Source organism: Solanum verrucosum, unplaced genomic scaffold (assembly GCF_900185275.1).
Source record: "Solanum verrucosum unplaced genomic scaffold, falcon-dt-bn FXZP01000128.1, whole genome shotgun sequence".
NCBI classification, from domain to species: Eukaryota; Viridiplantae; Streptophyta; class Magnoliopsida; order Solanales; family Solanaceae; genus Solanum; species Solanum verrucosum.
The window spans coordinates 1,358,101-1,376,130 of NW_026020327.1; the positions used below are offsets into that span (position 1 = coordinate 1,358,101).

Below are 18,030 nucleotides of genomic sequence, written 5' to 3' on the forward strand. Positions count from 1 at the left end.
GGGAGAGAGGGGAACGAAAATATATGTATATATACAATTTTCACGCATTTTATACATTTGCATTTTTGTATAAAGTGAGAGAGGCGAGTGAGAGAACGAGATTTGGGAGAGTGGCGAGCGAGATCTGGGAGAGAGGGAGAGAGGGGAACGAAAATATATGTATATATACAATTTTCTCTCGCTTTATACAAACACAAACGCATTTTATACAATTTGCGTTTTTTGTATAAAGTGAGAGAGCGAGATCTGGGAACGAAAACATATGTATATACAATTTTCTCTCGCTTTATATAAACACAAACGCATTTTATACAATTTGCGTTTTTTGTATAAAGTGAGAGAGCGAGATCTGGGAACGAAAACATATGTATATACAATTTTCTCTCGCTTTATATAAACACAAACACACTTTATACACTTGCGTTTGTATAAAAAATGAGAGAGGGGAGGGAGAGAACGAGAGTAGCGAGCAAAATTCAATAGGATAAAGGTGAAATAACAACAGTTTGCTATGAGGTACAATTAAATCAAACTATATTTATAGAATTTAATTTGAATTAATAGTTTGCTATTATATTCAATTTTCTCATTTTTATTTCATATCTTGTAGTTGTGTAGTCTCGGATCTATTTAAAGCCCAACAAGACGAAACATTTTTGGCGCGAATAATTGAAAGCCCCTTTTCAACATCCCCGCCATTAAAGAGAAGGAAAAAAAAGCAGCTCAGCAAAGTAGAGAGTAAAGCAAAAAGCCCTAAATTCTCACAATTCCAAATTGCACAGCAATAGATCATCAATTGAATGGGCAAGAACGATAGCCAGAACCAGCTAATAGAGGCGAAGAGAGCTTACAAAAGCGCAAAAGCAGAGGGGAACCGAAAGGAGGAGGCGAGATGGGCAAATTTGATCGGCGACATGCTGAAGAACCGAGGAGAGTATGTAGAGGCGCTTCGTTGGCTCCGAATCGACTACGAAATATCACTCAACTACTTGCCCGAGAAGCAGCTTCTTCCGTCATGTCAATCCCTTGGTGAAGTCTATCTCCGCCTTCAGGACTACGAACACGCCCTCACTTTCCAGGTAAACGTGCTTAGTGATTACATTTAGCTTAGCTGGTTGTAGCAAGTTATTTAGCATTACTCGAAATGTTGAACATAACCTTTACAATTTAACTCGAAGAAAATAACTTCATTTTATTTTTTGACATCTGTTTGACATAAAGTTTAAAAATTTAATGGGCAACAGAACCAATAGGTGAATTTGCAATGAGCTGATTGTGCAATATTTTAATGGCACATAGAATTTAAACTGTTTAGAAAGAAATGTAAATTTTATTTGAGAAACATTGTCAAGGTTGATTATCTAGGTAGATGTCTAATTGGTTTCTTTGGGGATGCCTGCTATTAACTAGAAACAAATGCATTAGCTGCAAGCCACATAAGAATATTTGGGTTGCTGGGGATGAAGTGTTAAGGGCATAAATCATTATACTTCCGTAGATGACTTTGATAAACATAATTCAAATGGTCGAGAATATGTTACCTAGTGATCAATGAAGTGGATTGAGCACCACGGGGTCTTAGGTTCAAATCTCATTAGAGATAAAACATTTGGTGATTTCTTCTCATCTGTTCTAGCCTTGGTGGACAGAGTTACCTGTTACCCGTTGCTGGTGAGAGGTGGCAGGTATCTCATGGAGCTAGTCGAGGTGCACACAATTTAGCCTGGATACCATGGTTATAAAAAATAAGTGGAAGAAAAATGGCAGAGAATAAATGCCTAGCCAGGGGAACCCAAGATGGATTTGCTGGTTGTACAGTTGATCTAAGGGTCAAATCCTAGCAAAGTGTCGGTGTAGGTCCAACTTTTATGCTAATGTTCATTTTTTTTAGTACGCTAGATGTGTCAGATTGAATCAAGTTATTGTCTGTTGAAATGAAAAGTTCTGAAATTTGCTTTAGTTTTATTTTGCATGGGAACTTCTCTAACTCTTGAACTAAAAAGCTGCACTAAATGGCGATGCAATATGCTTTAATTAATTGTATATTTGTGACGTTATAGTTTGTAATGCTAATGACATTTCAGTGGGCTTAAGATCTAATATCTTTTTTCTCTCTATATAATCAGTTACCTAGTTAAGGATTATTTTCTTGTTTCCTTAATATTGGTGGGTAATGGAAACAAAACTAAATTTTGGAAAGATGGCTGGATAGACCAAACCTCTCTTAGGGAACTTTTCCAGATTTCTAATCTGTGAGAACCCTGATGCTAAAGTGAGTGTCTGTTGGACAAAACAGGGATGGGACATATCTTTAAGAAGACTACTTAATAACTGGGAGGTGGAGAGTGTGGCAGCGCTATTGGGAAAACTAGCTGGAATGATTATAACCACAATATCAACATACAAGATCCTGGGAAACATAGTAAGGCTGGAGTCTTTTCCGTCAACAATTCCTACAAAAGAGGAAAATATAATTGGAGTTACTTTTGGAAGAGTGACATTCCTACAAAAGTAAAGTGTTTCACCTGGTTAGTGATAAAGAGAGCATGTTTAACACAAAAAGTTCTACAAAAGAAAGGCAGGCAACTGGTCCCTAGGTGTTTTTTGTGCAACTTGACAAGGGAAACAAATAACCGTCTCTTCTTGTATTGTAAGTTTGCTGCTCAAATTTTGAACCTGTTTCTCAACATCACAAGTATGAACTGCACAATGCCAGAACATACATCAGATATGTTGAGCTGCTGGATTAGGAGGGGAGGCAGTAAGAGTCAAAAGAGATGGTGGAAGCTAATACCATCATGTGTATGGTGGTCAGATTGGAAAGAAAAAAATGGAAGATATTTTGAAGATAGGTCCAATTCCATCCACAAAGTTAAATGGAATTGTATAGTATCTCTACTTTTTTGGTGTAAACACTTTATATAGATGATATAGATCAGATTATATATTTGATAGGAAATCTGTAATTATCCCTTTTTGGAGGTTTCCAGCATACCGTTAATGCTGAAGAATTCAACCTTACCAATTTCAAAAAAAAAAAGTTACCTTAATATTGGTTATACCAACAGCTGGAGATCCAACAGAGTTCACATTTTTCAGTACAACTACCTGTGGAATCATTACGTTAACCATATGAAAATATATGAGTGGTGCTGATTTTTTCATATCACGTTCTTTTCCTGTATGGCTGGGCCTTATCTTTAGTATTAAAATCTAATTTTTCAAGCATTTACATTCACTTGTTGACTCGGAACTTGATTTTCTGTCACTCTATGTCTGACATATTTTTAGGATTTCAAGATGCTATTGAAATTATTTGATTCTTTTCAGTGTATAATAGGGCAACAATGTCATTTGTCACCTCCTTAGGCATCCAATTTTGTTCTCATGATATGCATAGTGCTCTGTTCGTGCTTTTGGGACGCTGGACTGGTTTCTCTCCTGCCTCTCTAATATTCATATTTGGTGAACCCCTCATGCTCACTCTTATAAATCTGCTATTTGGATGGCAAATTCCAAACCTAATACGTTTCATGAGAAAGATAAATCTTAAGAGTGAAAATAGCTCGTCATTGATTGAACATTGTATTTCTTCGTGTTGTTATCAAGCCAAACTGACTTATAATCTATTTCTATATATTTTCCTTTTAAAAAAAAAGAAAAGAAATGCCCATTTCTCGTTTTGTATTACTCTTCACATAAAACGTCAATATTCCAACAATTATGTTTGCAGCGTATATGTTTCATTTGTTTATCGTCAATACTTATTATTTGTATGGTACAGAAAAAGCATTTAGAGCTTGCCAAGGATGAAAATGACCTTGTTGAGCAGCAAAGAGCCAGCACTCAACTGGGAAGAACATATCATGAAATTTTTCTGAAGTCGGAGGATGACCATGATTCAGTTCGGAATGCTAGAAAGTATTTCAAATTGTCACTGGATCTTGCCAAAACTCTGAAGAAGAATTTACAATTGAGCAAACATTCTTTTGTGAAGGAATACATTGATGCCTACAACAACATTGGTATGCTTGAAGTTGATCTTGATAACTTGGAAGAAGCTGAAAGAATTCTCATTAAAGGATTAGATATCTGTGATGAAGAAGAGGTAAGTGAGGATGATGATGGACGTAGCAGGCTCCATCATAACCTTGGAAATGTTTACACCGAGCTAAGAAATTTGAATAAAGCACGGGAGCACATTGAGAAAGATATTACCATTTGTCATAGGATAGGGCACTGTCAAGGGGAGGCAAAGGGATATATAAATCTTGGGGAGTTGCATTACAGGATTCAAAAGTATGATGAGGCCATGAAATGTTATGAATGGGCTCTCAAACTGGCGAAGTCCATGGAAGATGAAGATGCTTTGATTAGTCAAGCCAATCAAAACATTGAAATAGTGAAAGAAGCACGCAAGGTAATGGATGAGATAAAAATAGGAGAACAAAGTCTCAAAAAGCTCTCAAGGGAAATAGAAATAGCTAGAGGAACAGAGGGTGAGAGGAAGTGCCTGCTGCAACAAAATTCAGCACTTGATCGTCTCATCGAGAAATGTAGTGCAATCTTTGCATGGGTAAAAGTACGTTCTCTTCATGCCTTCTTGCTTTTATTTCAACTACCAGTTAACTTGCTAGCATATTTCCATGATTTGTTTTCATCATCCAATATCATGCTTCCAAACCTAATTCTGTCTTGGCAAAAATTATGGATCTTTTGCTTGACGAGCTTGTGTCGATCAGTACCTCCTCTGCGCTATTAATCCTTCTTTTTTACACACATCTCCTTTTTTTCTTGCTTAATCAATTTCTAAGAAAGATTAGTTATTGGCAGTCATTTCAATGTGTTTCTTTGGCCAAAAAGAACTGATTTAATTTCCAAAATCTCAAACAGTAATTTTTCATATCTATCTCAATAGATTGAGGTATATCCAAGAACTGAGGTCTGATTTGGAAGCACCATTTATGTTTTTAATCTTTTTTTTGGACCTCTGAGTGTGGATATTTTTGTGACAGTCTAATGACTGGAGTGCAAGTTCCAACACATTCGTGGAACCAAATACCTCATTTCTTCTAATTCTTTGTGTTCCCTTTTCATTTATACATTGAATGCATTGTGTTAATCAAAGGAGCTTCTTGATGATAGAAATGTGACAACAGTAATTTTTTCTGTTTTTGACTGGTTGTATTCAATTAAGTAATTGGAAGTTTTGTAATTTGGTACCTTTATTCTTGTGGTTAGCATCGTACATATGCCAAAAAGAAGAAGCAGACAGCAATTGCACTCTGTGACAAAGAGAAATTAAGCGACTCATTTCTAGCCATTGGAGAATCACACCAGAAGCTTAGGCACTTTGACAAAGCTCTTAAATGGTACAACAAGAGCTTGGATACATACAGATCAATTGGAAATTTGGAGGTAATTTGTTAAAGAATGACAAAAGTCCCACATCGGTGGTTAATGAGATGGGTGGACTCCTTATAAGGCTTGGGCAATCCTCCTCCCTTTGAGCTAGCTTTTGGGGTGTGAGTTAGGCCTAAGACCTAATTTAACACTTGTTATGCTTAACAAACATATCCGCAATCTCACTTTCATTCTTATTCATGAAAGGTGCCTGAGATATTATGATCATATTGGGATGTGTGCACTTGGGACTTGTCGGGAACTGGAATCTCTGCAAAAGAATTGACTAATTTATATCTCTCTTTGAGTATTTAGTAATCTCTTCTTTAACACATTTATAGTGATTTCAGGGACAAGCACTAGCAAAGATCAATATTGGAAATGTACTGGATTGTAATGGTAATTGGGGAGGTGCTTTGGCGGCTTTTGAAGAGGGTTACAGGTACAGCATCTTTATTATCACTATCTCAATGAATGAGTGGTATCCAGCATACGAGTCAAATGTGCTTGGCTGCAAGAGTTTAGATGCCCGACTGGAACTAAATTTCTCATGCGGGGTTATATGGTGTCTAAAGCTTGATATGTTGTGTTTTCATTGTACTTCCTCAGTAAAATCTCTCTGCGTGTGTGGTCTTTCTCTCTCTTTGGTAAAGTAAAAGATCATCATTTACCTAACGAGAATGATCCAATCCTTAAGTAGTTCATATATTTTGTTCATTTTTTTCATACTCCATCGTCCCTATAGGAATATAGTACTTTCTTTTTTAACATATCTCCTATTGGTATCCTCCTTAAATGGAAACCTCTTTCCTCTGCTATACATTCCTTTTTAATACTGTACTTCTTCAAAATTTGTGTACACATCTTTCATCCCTGAAGTATCTCAAACCTACAAGTCCACTTTCCTTTAAACTACCATATAATTTTAACTCTAATTTTCATATTTGCCTACTCAAACTAAGTCTGTGATTTGGGATGCACCCATGCAGGGTGTGTTAATACTTCTATGGACACTGTCATTTTCCATATTCTCCATTTCTGTGTGCTTACTTGATGGTATACAAGTAGCTTTACTTGAGACAAAATGAAAAGCTGTAAAAAAGAAAGCTAAAAATTCTAGAACAAAAATGGTTAACAACCTAATTCATCAATGCTTTCCCCTTCTAATGTCTGCCAACTATATTATCATTTTGCAGGATTGCCATTCAGGCAAAGAAGCCCTCGATTCAGTTGTCTGCTCTAGAAAATATGCACTATAGCCAGATGATCAGATTTGATAATGTGGAAGAGGCCAGGTAAAATGCTTTTACTCCTGAAGTCCTTGGATTTTGGTCCATCAGTAACATGTTACTGAAAAAGTAAATGCCTAGATTTTCTTGTCTTGTGCATAGTCTACATATTGAATATCATTGATTATTAGGGATTTTGTGTGTACATATAATCATATATATATGTGTATATATATATATATATTCCTTTGTTAGTAATAAGATGAAACATTACAGGAGGTTGCAGTCGTCAATTGACAAATTGAAGCAGTCAAAAATTGGAGATCTTGAAGCAGAACATGTTGCAGGGGATTGCTGTTCTGAAAGTGAAACAGAGGCCGGCAACCAATCGCCAATCACGTCATATGATAGCATTACACCAAAGAAAGCTAAGAGAGGTTTCAAGAAATCAAAATCTCACAGCAGTGAAGATGAATTCGAGGATCTGCCTTTGAAATCACTTATCCGTCCCAGTAAGAACCTATCTAAGCTGAAATCAGCTTATGTAGAAACACATATTGCTACTACTGAGCTACCTGATTCTCCGTCCCCGAGCATGTCGAGACCTGCTGGTAGTCAAGCAGTTGGTCGTAAACGTGTCCGCCTTGTTCTCTCTGATGACGAAGATGATAATGAGGATGTATACAGCTCCAGCAGGATTATTTCTACTCCTCTAGAGGGTGAAATGGGCCATTGCTCAAGAAGAATCTCTCACAAGTGTTCTGTAGAAACTGTTGCTACTTCTGATGAATGTGAGTTGGTCTGCAGCCACTAGTAAGTTTATATCATGAAAGAAATAGAACACTGATCAGTATTTGGGTAAATTTGCAGTTAAAGACACAAAACATCGCTGTAGTCCTTCTCATGGACTGAAGGTATTCAATTGTTTTACAAGAATTTGAAAAAATAGTTTCCTTCTGGAGAATTTGATCAAGTACTTGTTATTAACAAGAAAGTTGATTGTGTGGCAGGAAGTTTCACCAGTTGGTTCAGGATGTGTTGTCAGTGCTTGTACCCCTATCAATCTTGAAGAAAGTACTTGCTCCGACAAATCTAGGACTCCTGAGTTAGGTTTAAGGGACGACAAGGATTTCACATATTCAAGCACAAAAAGGTCTGCTCCAAAGTTTAGTTATGGAGCTTGTGGCAGAGAATTGGATGCAGATGTTTCTGGCAATGACAGTATTTCTGATCTCACTCTGCATGCTTGTGGTGAACATTGTGTGAGTGTAAATTAAGCCTCAAGATATTATGTTACTGGCCATAATTGTTAATACAGAAAGTTAAATACCAAGTCAGTTTATATGTTTCTGTTTTCACCTTAAGTTAGTGATAAGTCTAACTTTATGTCCATAATATGCAATACGATAACTATGCCGTTGACCCATCACATGTACAACATTAGATCTATTTGGTTCATTATAGGAAACATTGTCAAACATTAACATATTTACTGGAATACTGTTATTACACTGCAATAATTGACTATCTCTCTTACTTGATGTGTTTAACAGCAACATATTCTCTTCAGAATTGGCAACAATGTAGTACATGTAAAGTGGGATTCAGGTAATGCTGGCACAAAGCTCAGCTTAGAGCAGATGAAAGTTGAGGTAGCATGCTTGTTCTATTTACAGCTCTCAGCTGAGGAGAGATCTAAAGGTAGGGAAATAAGTTTCAGTTTGTAGTTAGTCTCACACTCTCACCTTCTCAAATTGTTGATTTATTACTTTTCACGAGGCATCAACCAGTATTCAGTGAAGAGCAAGAAGACATAGCTACTGCAACTCATGAATGTTCCAGTGCTTTGCAAAATGAGCATTTTGAATACAACATTAATGCATCGATTTTTTTTTTATTATTTAAAGGTTTATTATTGCTCCTAATGCTACTGCTGCGGCTGTTCCTATTATCAGTATGAGAACTTCTAAGATTTTCTAAAATACCATAGAGCAGCAAAGAAGCAGGATTTTCATATACTTTGTTATCAGAATTTTTTAAGGAACCTTGATGAAGGTTGATACAAAGCTGCAGAAAGAGTTCAAGTGATCTGCTCTATCCGTTGAATGTATTTGTATAAAATTACTGTGAAGTGCAGACAATATCCGGATAAGTTTGTTTTCTAATTTGTCTTGGCATCACATGTCAGTCATCTGATATAGATTAGTTTCTTCATAGGCCTAGTGCCAGTCATCCAACATATGATGCATGAAGGAAGAGTTATAGAATCATTAGAAGCAGTTAATATCCTAAAAGATAATATGGCTGGAAAGGCATGCATTGAAGTTTCAATCGATGGTATGTTTCTTCTGATCTGTTCCTTCTCGGATACTCATTTTCCTGTCCTTCAATTGCTACTTTTCAAATCGTTAGTAGTTTCTTGTCAAAAGAGTAAACTCTAATGTGTTTCTAATTCTCTTAAGTTGTGAATACAAAACTTGTTAAGGATGCGAAGATGACTTGAAATTTAGTGCTAGATGAAATTTTGGAGAAGTGCTATAGTAGTGATATTTTTTTGGGTGTAGTTTACCTCCTACTAGCCCCATTTTCACAATATACCATAGTAATTATTATAACTACATAGAGAATCCTACAAATACTTACAGCCTATATCAAGCATTTTAAAATAGAAGACTGGTGGCAACATGTTATATGGGTTAATATTCCTAAAATTTAGCATTAAGCAACAACTCATTCCTAGAAATAGACAGACTGTAATCCATGCTACCATTCTCCAGTTGTCCTTCCATATAGTGAAGTTTGTGCCATCAAATAGTCAATGCAGACAAGGACTTGGTCATCATCTCATTGTGGCAGCCTTCATGATGCCAAATATCGCTTTTCGGTAGCTGGAAATGTATAAAGGAGAAATAATATATTGGTTTGAAACACATGAATGTACTATTTCCTAATAGAGATATTTGCTTTCCCTGCTCTTGAGATTGCTATGGAATTAATGCAAATAACTATAATGGCTATGGCAAGTCTTAATAATTTTATGCAACTAGAGGAGAAAAAAGACTTGATCTCTGGAAAGATGAAGTCTTTTTGGGAGTCGGTTTGGAAAGAAAAAAGCAAAATATAATAAAATAAAAATTGTTGGCTATTTTAAGATTTTGAAATGTACAAAGCCATGTCATTTATATCCCCTACATTATAAGCTTCAAATTTGTCATCAGCAGTATGGGTTCTAAAGCATCTCATGAAACTGTACATTGATTGCTGCGAGGAGCTGTCTCAGCCACCGATCTTGAAGGTTCTTAAGATGCTGTACAACCAAGAGGTAAGATACAAATTTCATTACATTTCCAACAATACCTTAGCTTTTGTTTCTAAGATGTCAGAGCTTTTGTGGAGCATTCATATTCATTAACAAGTTAGTAGCTTGTCAAGGAGTTGATATAAGCATCTCTGAACTAAATTATTTTTTGGGTTGGGGTCTTCTCTTAGCATGATTTTGTAAATTAGAACCAAACCTAGTTGTCACATCCCAAAATACCTCCTAGATGTGATTGACACCTGCTAACAACATCACTCATCAATCGGGAGAACCAAATACTCAAACACTTACCCAAACTATCTAAGTACTGAGAGCATTATGCACAAGTCTAATCACATTAGTAATAATCAACAAAAGGAGAATAATAATCCCGCAAAATCCATAATCAATCCATTGATTCAACGATCACCAAAATACCAATTCTCTATCCCAAATTCCACAATAAGACCATGGAGCATCTAATAGAGTTACATGAGTTTAGCCTCCACGAATAATGCGAAGGTGCACCTCAGCAACAGGATCTACGCGAATGGACTCGCCAGCCACTAGTCTCACCCTATGCAACAGTGTTCGCATGGACATGCATGTAAAGAGTGAGCTATATATAAATATAATTCAGTAAGATCCTCGACCCGCTACTTTAATACCCTGAAACAAGTATTAGAAAATACAACTACACAGCGAACATGTAACTGATATGTACAGGAATATACTTCATAATATAATGCTCAATAAGTCCTAACAAATGTTCAATGGGGACGCTACCTGTTTCAATTCAATCCACACTCCAAGCTTGTCATAAGCGGTAGTGAAGGAGATCAGCCTAGCACCCCGACATGTCCATGACAACATATATGATGCCTCAAAGTATACAGCATGAACAAGACCCCTAACATATTACGACAGCTATGTATTCTCCTAGTAACTATAACACGGTAATGAAGAAAGATATCCAACGTCACCCCACGTATCACTTCTAAAAAAATAATTCGATATTCTTCACAAAATAGCATATCTACGGCTGATGAAAGACCACTGATTCTGCCAAGCTCATGCTTGTCCCAACACATGGACTAGACAGATAAAGCATATTTTCAAAGCAGGTTTGAAAAGCAAGCACTAAAGCTTAAAGTCTCACTTACCTCACTAATAACAAGTTCCCCAACCTTGCAATGGATAGAACACCAACCTAACAGCCTCCAATGGCCTCAATCTATGCAAAATATTGATTAATGATATCAATTATGCTAGTCGGAGTCAAGTCTCAATATCCCAAACTTTTAAGCTTAGAGCTAAACCCTAATATCTCACACCTTAAACCATCATTTAAAGATTAAAGAATATCTCCACATCACTAACAAACTTAATTAGTGAATTATCTGCACAATAAATTAGCACTCTATTCCCAAATAGACAAACCGTGCGTAAATAATCTTAGATGAAAAAGTGTAATTAATTTCGTAGCAAACCACATTGCTGCACCAGTTCACAGCCTACAGTGGCTTTAAGTTCCAAATTCTTTAAAGTTTTTAGACTCATAATTGACTAATGATTACCCCATTCACAATGAATATCACATCATTACTTGCTTTTATGGTTAGCCATTAATTCTTATCCATTATCACTTCTTTAACAAAAGCATTACATCAGCCCAACTGTATTCAATTTTCATGCCCAAGAGCAAAGGAAAAATCTCAATACCTTATCACTGTGAAATTTTTTAATTTGCTAGCTTGTCTGTGAATATCCCAAAATTTTTCTATGATCCGCTTCTTTCTTCCAAAAATAATAGGACCACTTGCCCTAATATATTTTAACTCCATCAGCCAAAACAGTGCAACAACAAGGATAGTGCAGCAACAAGAATAAAAGAATGGGCTTGGCATCATTTAAAGTGAAAAGTATTACTGATATTTAGCTGTTTCAAGATCCCAGACAAACTGTTAATATCTTAAAGTGGGGCTGCACATGATTTTTTGGATGGAGACATAATAGCAATTTTAGCAATCGTATTTAAATCAGAGCAAGAAAATTAATGTGTTTACATAACCCCCTAATCATTAGTTTGATGGCTTCTTTTATATATCTTTACCAGGTGTCGGAGGATGAAGTCGTGGTATCTGATTGCGAACTGCAAGATATATCAGTTACACCATTAATCAATGCCCTCTATGTACACAAAACTTTTGCTGTCTTAGACCTTTCACACAATCTGTTAGGTAACAATCATATGGTCAAGATCTTTCTTCATACTGCTACCCGAAAAGTGCACACTCCGATTTGCTATTTATGTTTATCAAATAGCTTGATTCCTAGCCATTATCATTTCTGTGAAATATAAGTTCACCTTTTTGCTATTCTTTTTCCTAATCTTGGCAATGTACCAGGAAATGGAACAATAGAGAAGCTTAAGCAAGTATTCATCGCATCAGGGCAAAAATATGGTGGTTTGACCTTGGATTTGCACTGCAATCGACTTGGTTCAACTGCCTTGTTCCAGGTTTTACTAAATAATTATTAGAACTTTGAAATATGACTTTCTTTGCCTCTTAAATGTGATATACAATGTACTCATGAATTGTGCACAACACAGCCATGTTCTTGCTGAAGATATCATGCTCTGAGGGCAGCAGTTAATGTAGCATTTTTCTGGTTGTTCAAGTCAAAATGTATATGACATCTTCTGTAGCTTAAAATACTTACTTCCAACTCCATGAATATATTGGAAGAGTTTGACATTTTAAAGTTTGCCTTCCTCAAGGCAAACTTCCAACTAACATTTTTTATTACACGTTACAAAGATTAGGATAATGTTTTTATTATGTATTAAGATGATTAAAGGAGGGTATAATGACTTTTTTCCTCTGCTTTCTCATTCAATCAATAAGAGGATTTTCTTTTCCGTTGTTCTATCTATGCTGTTCCATATAAACAACTTTAATCTGATATTGGTTCAGATCCAAATAAAGTAGTATGTAGCCTTTCTCTTCAAGGTAGCTATTGAGAAAGCATTTTTAATATCCAGTTGATGCAGGCCCTAGACAAGATTAACTGTCAAGGATAGCAAAATTAAAATATGACATTTTGCAACAGGAGGAAATGTTTCATGATAGATACATTCACAACTTCCTTCTTGTTAGGTTGTTGTAGATCCTCCTTTATGCTGCTAAGAAATTCTTATATTGTTCAGATTGGTGGTGGAAGCTTGTAGATGGGACAACTTCTTATTGGCTGTTGAGAATATAATTAACTAATAAAAGTGTGCTCTCTCTAATAGCTTAAACTTTTAGATGAGATGGTCACACTCACACGCTTCAATATTAGAACAGACAGAGGTTCGGATCGAATATTACCGCCACCCTTATAAAAAGAAAGAATTTCCACGTGTTTTGCCCATGAAAAAGAATCAGGCCCCCACGTGAGGGGTCGTGTTGAGAATACAATTAACCAATAAATGTGTACTTTCTAAAACAACTTAACCTTTTAGTTGAGATGGTCACACACTTCAACAAGTAACAAAGTGTACAATATAGTCATGAGTATAGGCTTCGGTTCCCTTTCCTTGTGCAATAGGAATACAAAGCTCATTAACTAAATAATATTTTTTTTGTAGAGAACAGTGTTATCAAAATCATAGAGTGTAAAAAAGCTTTAAGGTCTGGTGGTGCTCTAAGCACAAAGCGCAAATAAAGCGTGTGCTGTAATGAAAAAAAGGCACAAATGGAGAATAAATACAAATAAATATGTTTCATCTAGGACTAATAATTATTAGCATGAATAACAAATATATGGACAAAGAAACTGGAAAAAAAAACAACTAAGTGAAATATTAATTGTTTAGTGTTGCCTCTTCATGAAACACTCGTTGGTAAGGAAAGTATGTCTTAGAGCCTTGATGACGAAACTGAAGTTTACACTAAGCGATGCAAAGTGCTCAACATGTTTTGAGTTTCGCTTCAAGGTTTAAACACACCTTTGACAACACTGGTAGAGAACAAGAATATGTGTTGCCTTGAATATCTTCCCTCATAGTTTGACTCTGGATCTTGTCAGGGAAAAGCTGACAAAATGTGTATTGCATCAATTTAGGATCCTTCTGACATCTGGAGCAAACTTTAGGTTCCTTGTTCTGTTACTTAGGACTGGGAGTAGGACGAGAGAGGTTAGTGTGCACTCTCTGAGACGTTGTTTGATCCTCAAATGTAGAGAATTATTTGGGTGTTGTTGTCACAAGAGTGATGGGAATCCCAAACTGAGACGTGGTTTGATCCTCAAATGTAGAGAATTATTTGGGTGTTGTTGTCACAAGAGTGATGGGAATCCCAAAATTGATAGTTTTTCTGACACAGTGGCGAACTCCATGTCTGAGTTTTGGGGTAAAGGTACATTCTTTATGAATGTTGAATTCATGGTTTTTGCAAGTATTTTGTGCATAAGGAGAGTAATATTTGTAATCCTTTTGGAGGGGAAGTAATCCAAGAAGAAACATTTGAGTATTTGACTGATTTTGGATTGAGTCTTGATGAGAGCGAATATGAAAATAGCAAAACATCTTAGTGCTTTTAGAGTATTATTAGTAACGACTCAACTTTTAGAAACTTCTAAAGTACAACTGGCCTAGTGAATCGAATCTCTAGTTTCTTGAGGGCTTTGTTGTTTTGTTAAGTTGCTGTTAAGATAGCTTCCCTGGATGACTGATTTGGATCATTACTAGTTCATGATTTATCTAGCTACCTCAGAAAGGTGATTTTTATTTTTTTCAGATATTCCATTCTGGTATCTGCACTAGAACTTTATGAACAATTCCACTTTCAGAAAATAATTCCTAAATTTAAAATTGAAATATTCTTCTCCATTATCTGTTTTGGCGGCATGACATTTAGCATGAAATTGATCCTGAATCATTTATAGAAGTTTCAGAATATGAAGAGACTCTGAATTATCTCTCATGAGAACCTCTTAGTCAGTTCAGGTATAGTCTTTTATGCCTCAAATGGCAGAAAAGTATGTAATGCTGATAATGTTAGTTGGGTAGATAGATTTGTAACTCAGGGAGGCACCTAAACTGTTTTATTTAGTCAGATCCTGAGGGAGACACAATAAAGTCACTTATGATTTGAGATCATCCACATGCCACACTTTGTCATCTTTCTTTTGTTTGCAGTCGAGCTGATGAAAGACATAACATTCTGAATTGATCCAGTAGAAAGTCTTATCTGATTGTACAAATTTACAGATTTGTGAATGCGATGTTCTATATGCCCGATTGGAAGTACTCAACTTATCTGGGAACCGTTTGACTGATGCATGTGCATCATATCTTTCAACTATCTTGCAGAACTGCAAAGGTATGGAGATTCTCGCTCTTTTATATTTTAAAAATAAAACTATCATCTAGTTGCTTTTCATGAAGTGAGTATGCTGTTGCTTTCCCTTCTGCATGAATTGGATGAGTGCTTGATTAGCCTAAAACTGGCAAGATATTGAGTAGGCTCCATATTTAACGGCTCATTACAGGCTCTTCTAGTTGCAGTGTTCGTCAGCATTTCTCACATAGCTCTTCTTCTGCAGCTCTTTATAGTTTAAACATTGAGCAATGTTCAATCACATCCAGAACAATTCAAAAGGTTGCTGACTCACTGACTTCTGGATCAGTGCTTACACATCTTTCTTTAGGTACTTATAATTGACTATTTGAACGATAGTTCGAAAGAATGTTTCCTTTTCGATGCATTACTTATTTGTCTCTATCTTTCATTGTATAGGACACAACCACCCAGTAGCTGCAAATGCCGTTATAAATCTTTTGGTTACACTTACCAACTTAAAGAGGCAAATCCTTGAACTTCGTTGACTTGCTTTATTCTTCTTTATACATGTAAAAGCTCAAGATTGGTTCAAGTATTACAAAGTGCATGATCTTGTATTTCGTGTTGTAGATTTCAAGAGCTTAGTTTGAAGGGAATAAAGCTAAGCAAGCCTGTAATAGAGAGTCTTTGTCAACTTATCAAGAGCTCTTGCTTGTCTGGATTACTGCTTGGAAACACTAGTATAGGGACGGTGAGCGACTCATCTACCTTTTAACTATTTTATGTGGTCTTTAATTGAAACAAAGGAAAGCCTTGGAGCAACAATAAAGTTGTCTCTGTGTGACCTATAGGTCACGGATTCGAGCCATGCAAACAGTTATTGACACATGTGTCAGGGTAGGCTACCTACATAACACCCCTTAGGGTGCGATCCTTCTTCAGACACTGATCGTGGGATGACTCGTGCACCGGGTTGCCCTTTTTTTTTTTCTTTAAGTAAAATTGATAACACTGGGATGTCTCTGCAGGATGGAATGTTAAAATTGATGCAATCATTGTCCACAGAAAGTCAAGAACTAAAGCTTGACGTTTCATCTTGTGGTCTGACACCTGACTGCATTGTCAGATTAAATGCAGAAGTTTCTGTATTTAATAGCATAGTTGAGCTTGACCTTGGGGGTAATCACCTCAAGCAAGAGGTCTGTTTCACTCTCTTATTATTCATTACTTCAGTAGTTCAGTTCCTTCCTTGTTATGTGTGCCTCTTGAAAAATGATACCTAACACGGAGTGAAGTGAGTCGAACCTATCAGAAAAAGGGTTGAGTTGAAACTTAATTGATGCCCTTCCTTCTGATTATAATACCTGTCTGAACAATTGTTGTCATTGCAAAGGTAGCGGGAGAAGACCAAAATAGTATATGAAAGAAGAGTGGATTAATAAAACAGTCACCAAAAAGAGATCGGCAAATTATAAAAAAGGAAGACCATTGGTTGGGAAGCAGTATAAGGCTATTTGTTAGTAGACAGAAATTACTTATGCCTGTACGTACAAGAGCCTCCTTATACATGAGTTTAGACTATCAGAAATAAGGAGAATTATTTTGTAAGAAAAATTACTTAATTATGACAGAATTATAAGTAATATGCTATACTGATAACCTTAAAACATAGAATAGATCTATAATATTCTAACATATAGCTGGATTAATTCTCGACTTCTGACAATATGCATGTTGTGGAAAGCTTTATGCTCCTTCACCCTACCTCCGGTATGGTAGAGTTCTCAATATATACACTTGGATCAGTTAATCTGTAATACTCCACTACAATACTCCGATATTTGCAATTTGAAAATGTAAAAAATGTGTATAAATGCAGGGTGGCAGGGCATTGGCAGCAGCAGTGAGTAATCCCCAGTGTTGTTTTCGAGTCCTGCTATTACAGAAATGTCAACTGGGACTTCTTGGCATTCTTTCGATACTAAAGGGATTATCAGACAACTATTATCTGGAAGAGCTCAACGTGGCTGAAAATGCAGATCAAGACGAAATTCATGCTTTGCTACATGATCCATGCTCAAATGTCTTCCAAACAGATATAAACCTTTTAGAGCATACGTCTGAGGTATCTGCAGCTAATGCTAAAGAAGGTTGTCAAGAAGATTTATGTACAGTTAATACAGATTATAATCAGCTTGAAGCTCCTGATAGTGAAGATGAGCAAGTGGAGGTAGATGTTACAGAGCGAGCAACGAATCAGAGTTGTATAAAGAACCATTCTAACTTAGAAGAATATGAGTACATTCAAGAGCTTCCAGCTGCTATTCAAATGGCAAAGAACTTGCAACTGTTAGATCTTAGTTATAACGGGTTCACGAAACAGCTAGCTGAAAGTTTGTATGCTGCGTGGGGATCTAGTTCAAGAAGTGGTTCATCGAGGGGGCACTTCGAAGGTAATACAATTCATTTGTCAGTGGAGGGAGTCAAATGTTGCCATCTGAAGCCTTGCTGCAGACGGATTTAAGTTATATAGATTTACCTTCTGTTTGTAATAATGCCATAAACATCAATCAGAATCAGAAGCCTCACAAAGGCTCCTAATTATTTAAACTTAGAGTAGTGAAATCTAACTTAAGTGTATATAGCTTTTGGCAATTAGGTTGGGATTAAACCAAGGATATCTGTGTTTTGAAGAAAAACATAATTCTTGATGAATTGTTTTGTTTAATCATTGTCAATTTATCCAAAGCATTCATCAGAAATGATACTT

The 18,030-nt window shown here is 36.2% G+C and overlaps 1 protein-coding gene across 1 annotated transcript; it reads left to right on the top strand.

The window, feature by feature from the left end:
* The first annotated feature begins 751 nt into the window (after positions 1 to 751).
* Positions 752 to 17,784, top strand: LOC125835913 (protein TONSOKU). Its single transcript, XM_049515019.1, has 19 exons — positions 752 to 1,079; positions 3,785 to 4,582; positions 5,242 to 5,418; positions 5,754 to 5,845; positions 6,600 to 6,698; positions 6,909 to 7,423; positions 7,503 to 7,546; positions 7,643 to 7,894; positions 8,186 to 8,333; positions 8,850 to 8,969; positions 9,851 to 9,954; positions 12,047 to 12,170; positions 12,339 to 12,451; positions 15,188 to 15,299; positions 15,523 to 15,627; positions 15,717 to 15,783; positions 15,891 to 16,011; positions 16,289 to 16,459; positions 17,140 to 17,784. The coding sequence occupies exons 1-19, from the start codon at positions 801 to 803 to the stop codon at positions 17,782 to 17,784; spliced, it is 4,086 nt and encodes a 1,361-aa protein (XP_049370976.1). The 5' UTR covers positions 752 to 800.
* Positions 17,785 to 18,030: the final 246 nt, after the last annotated feature.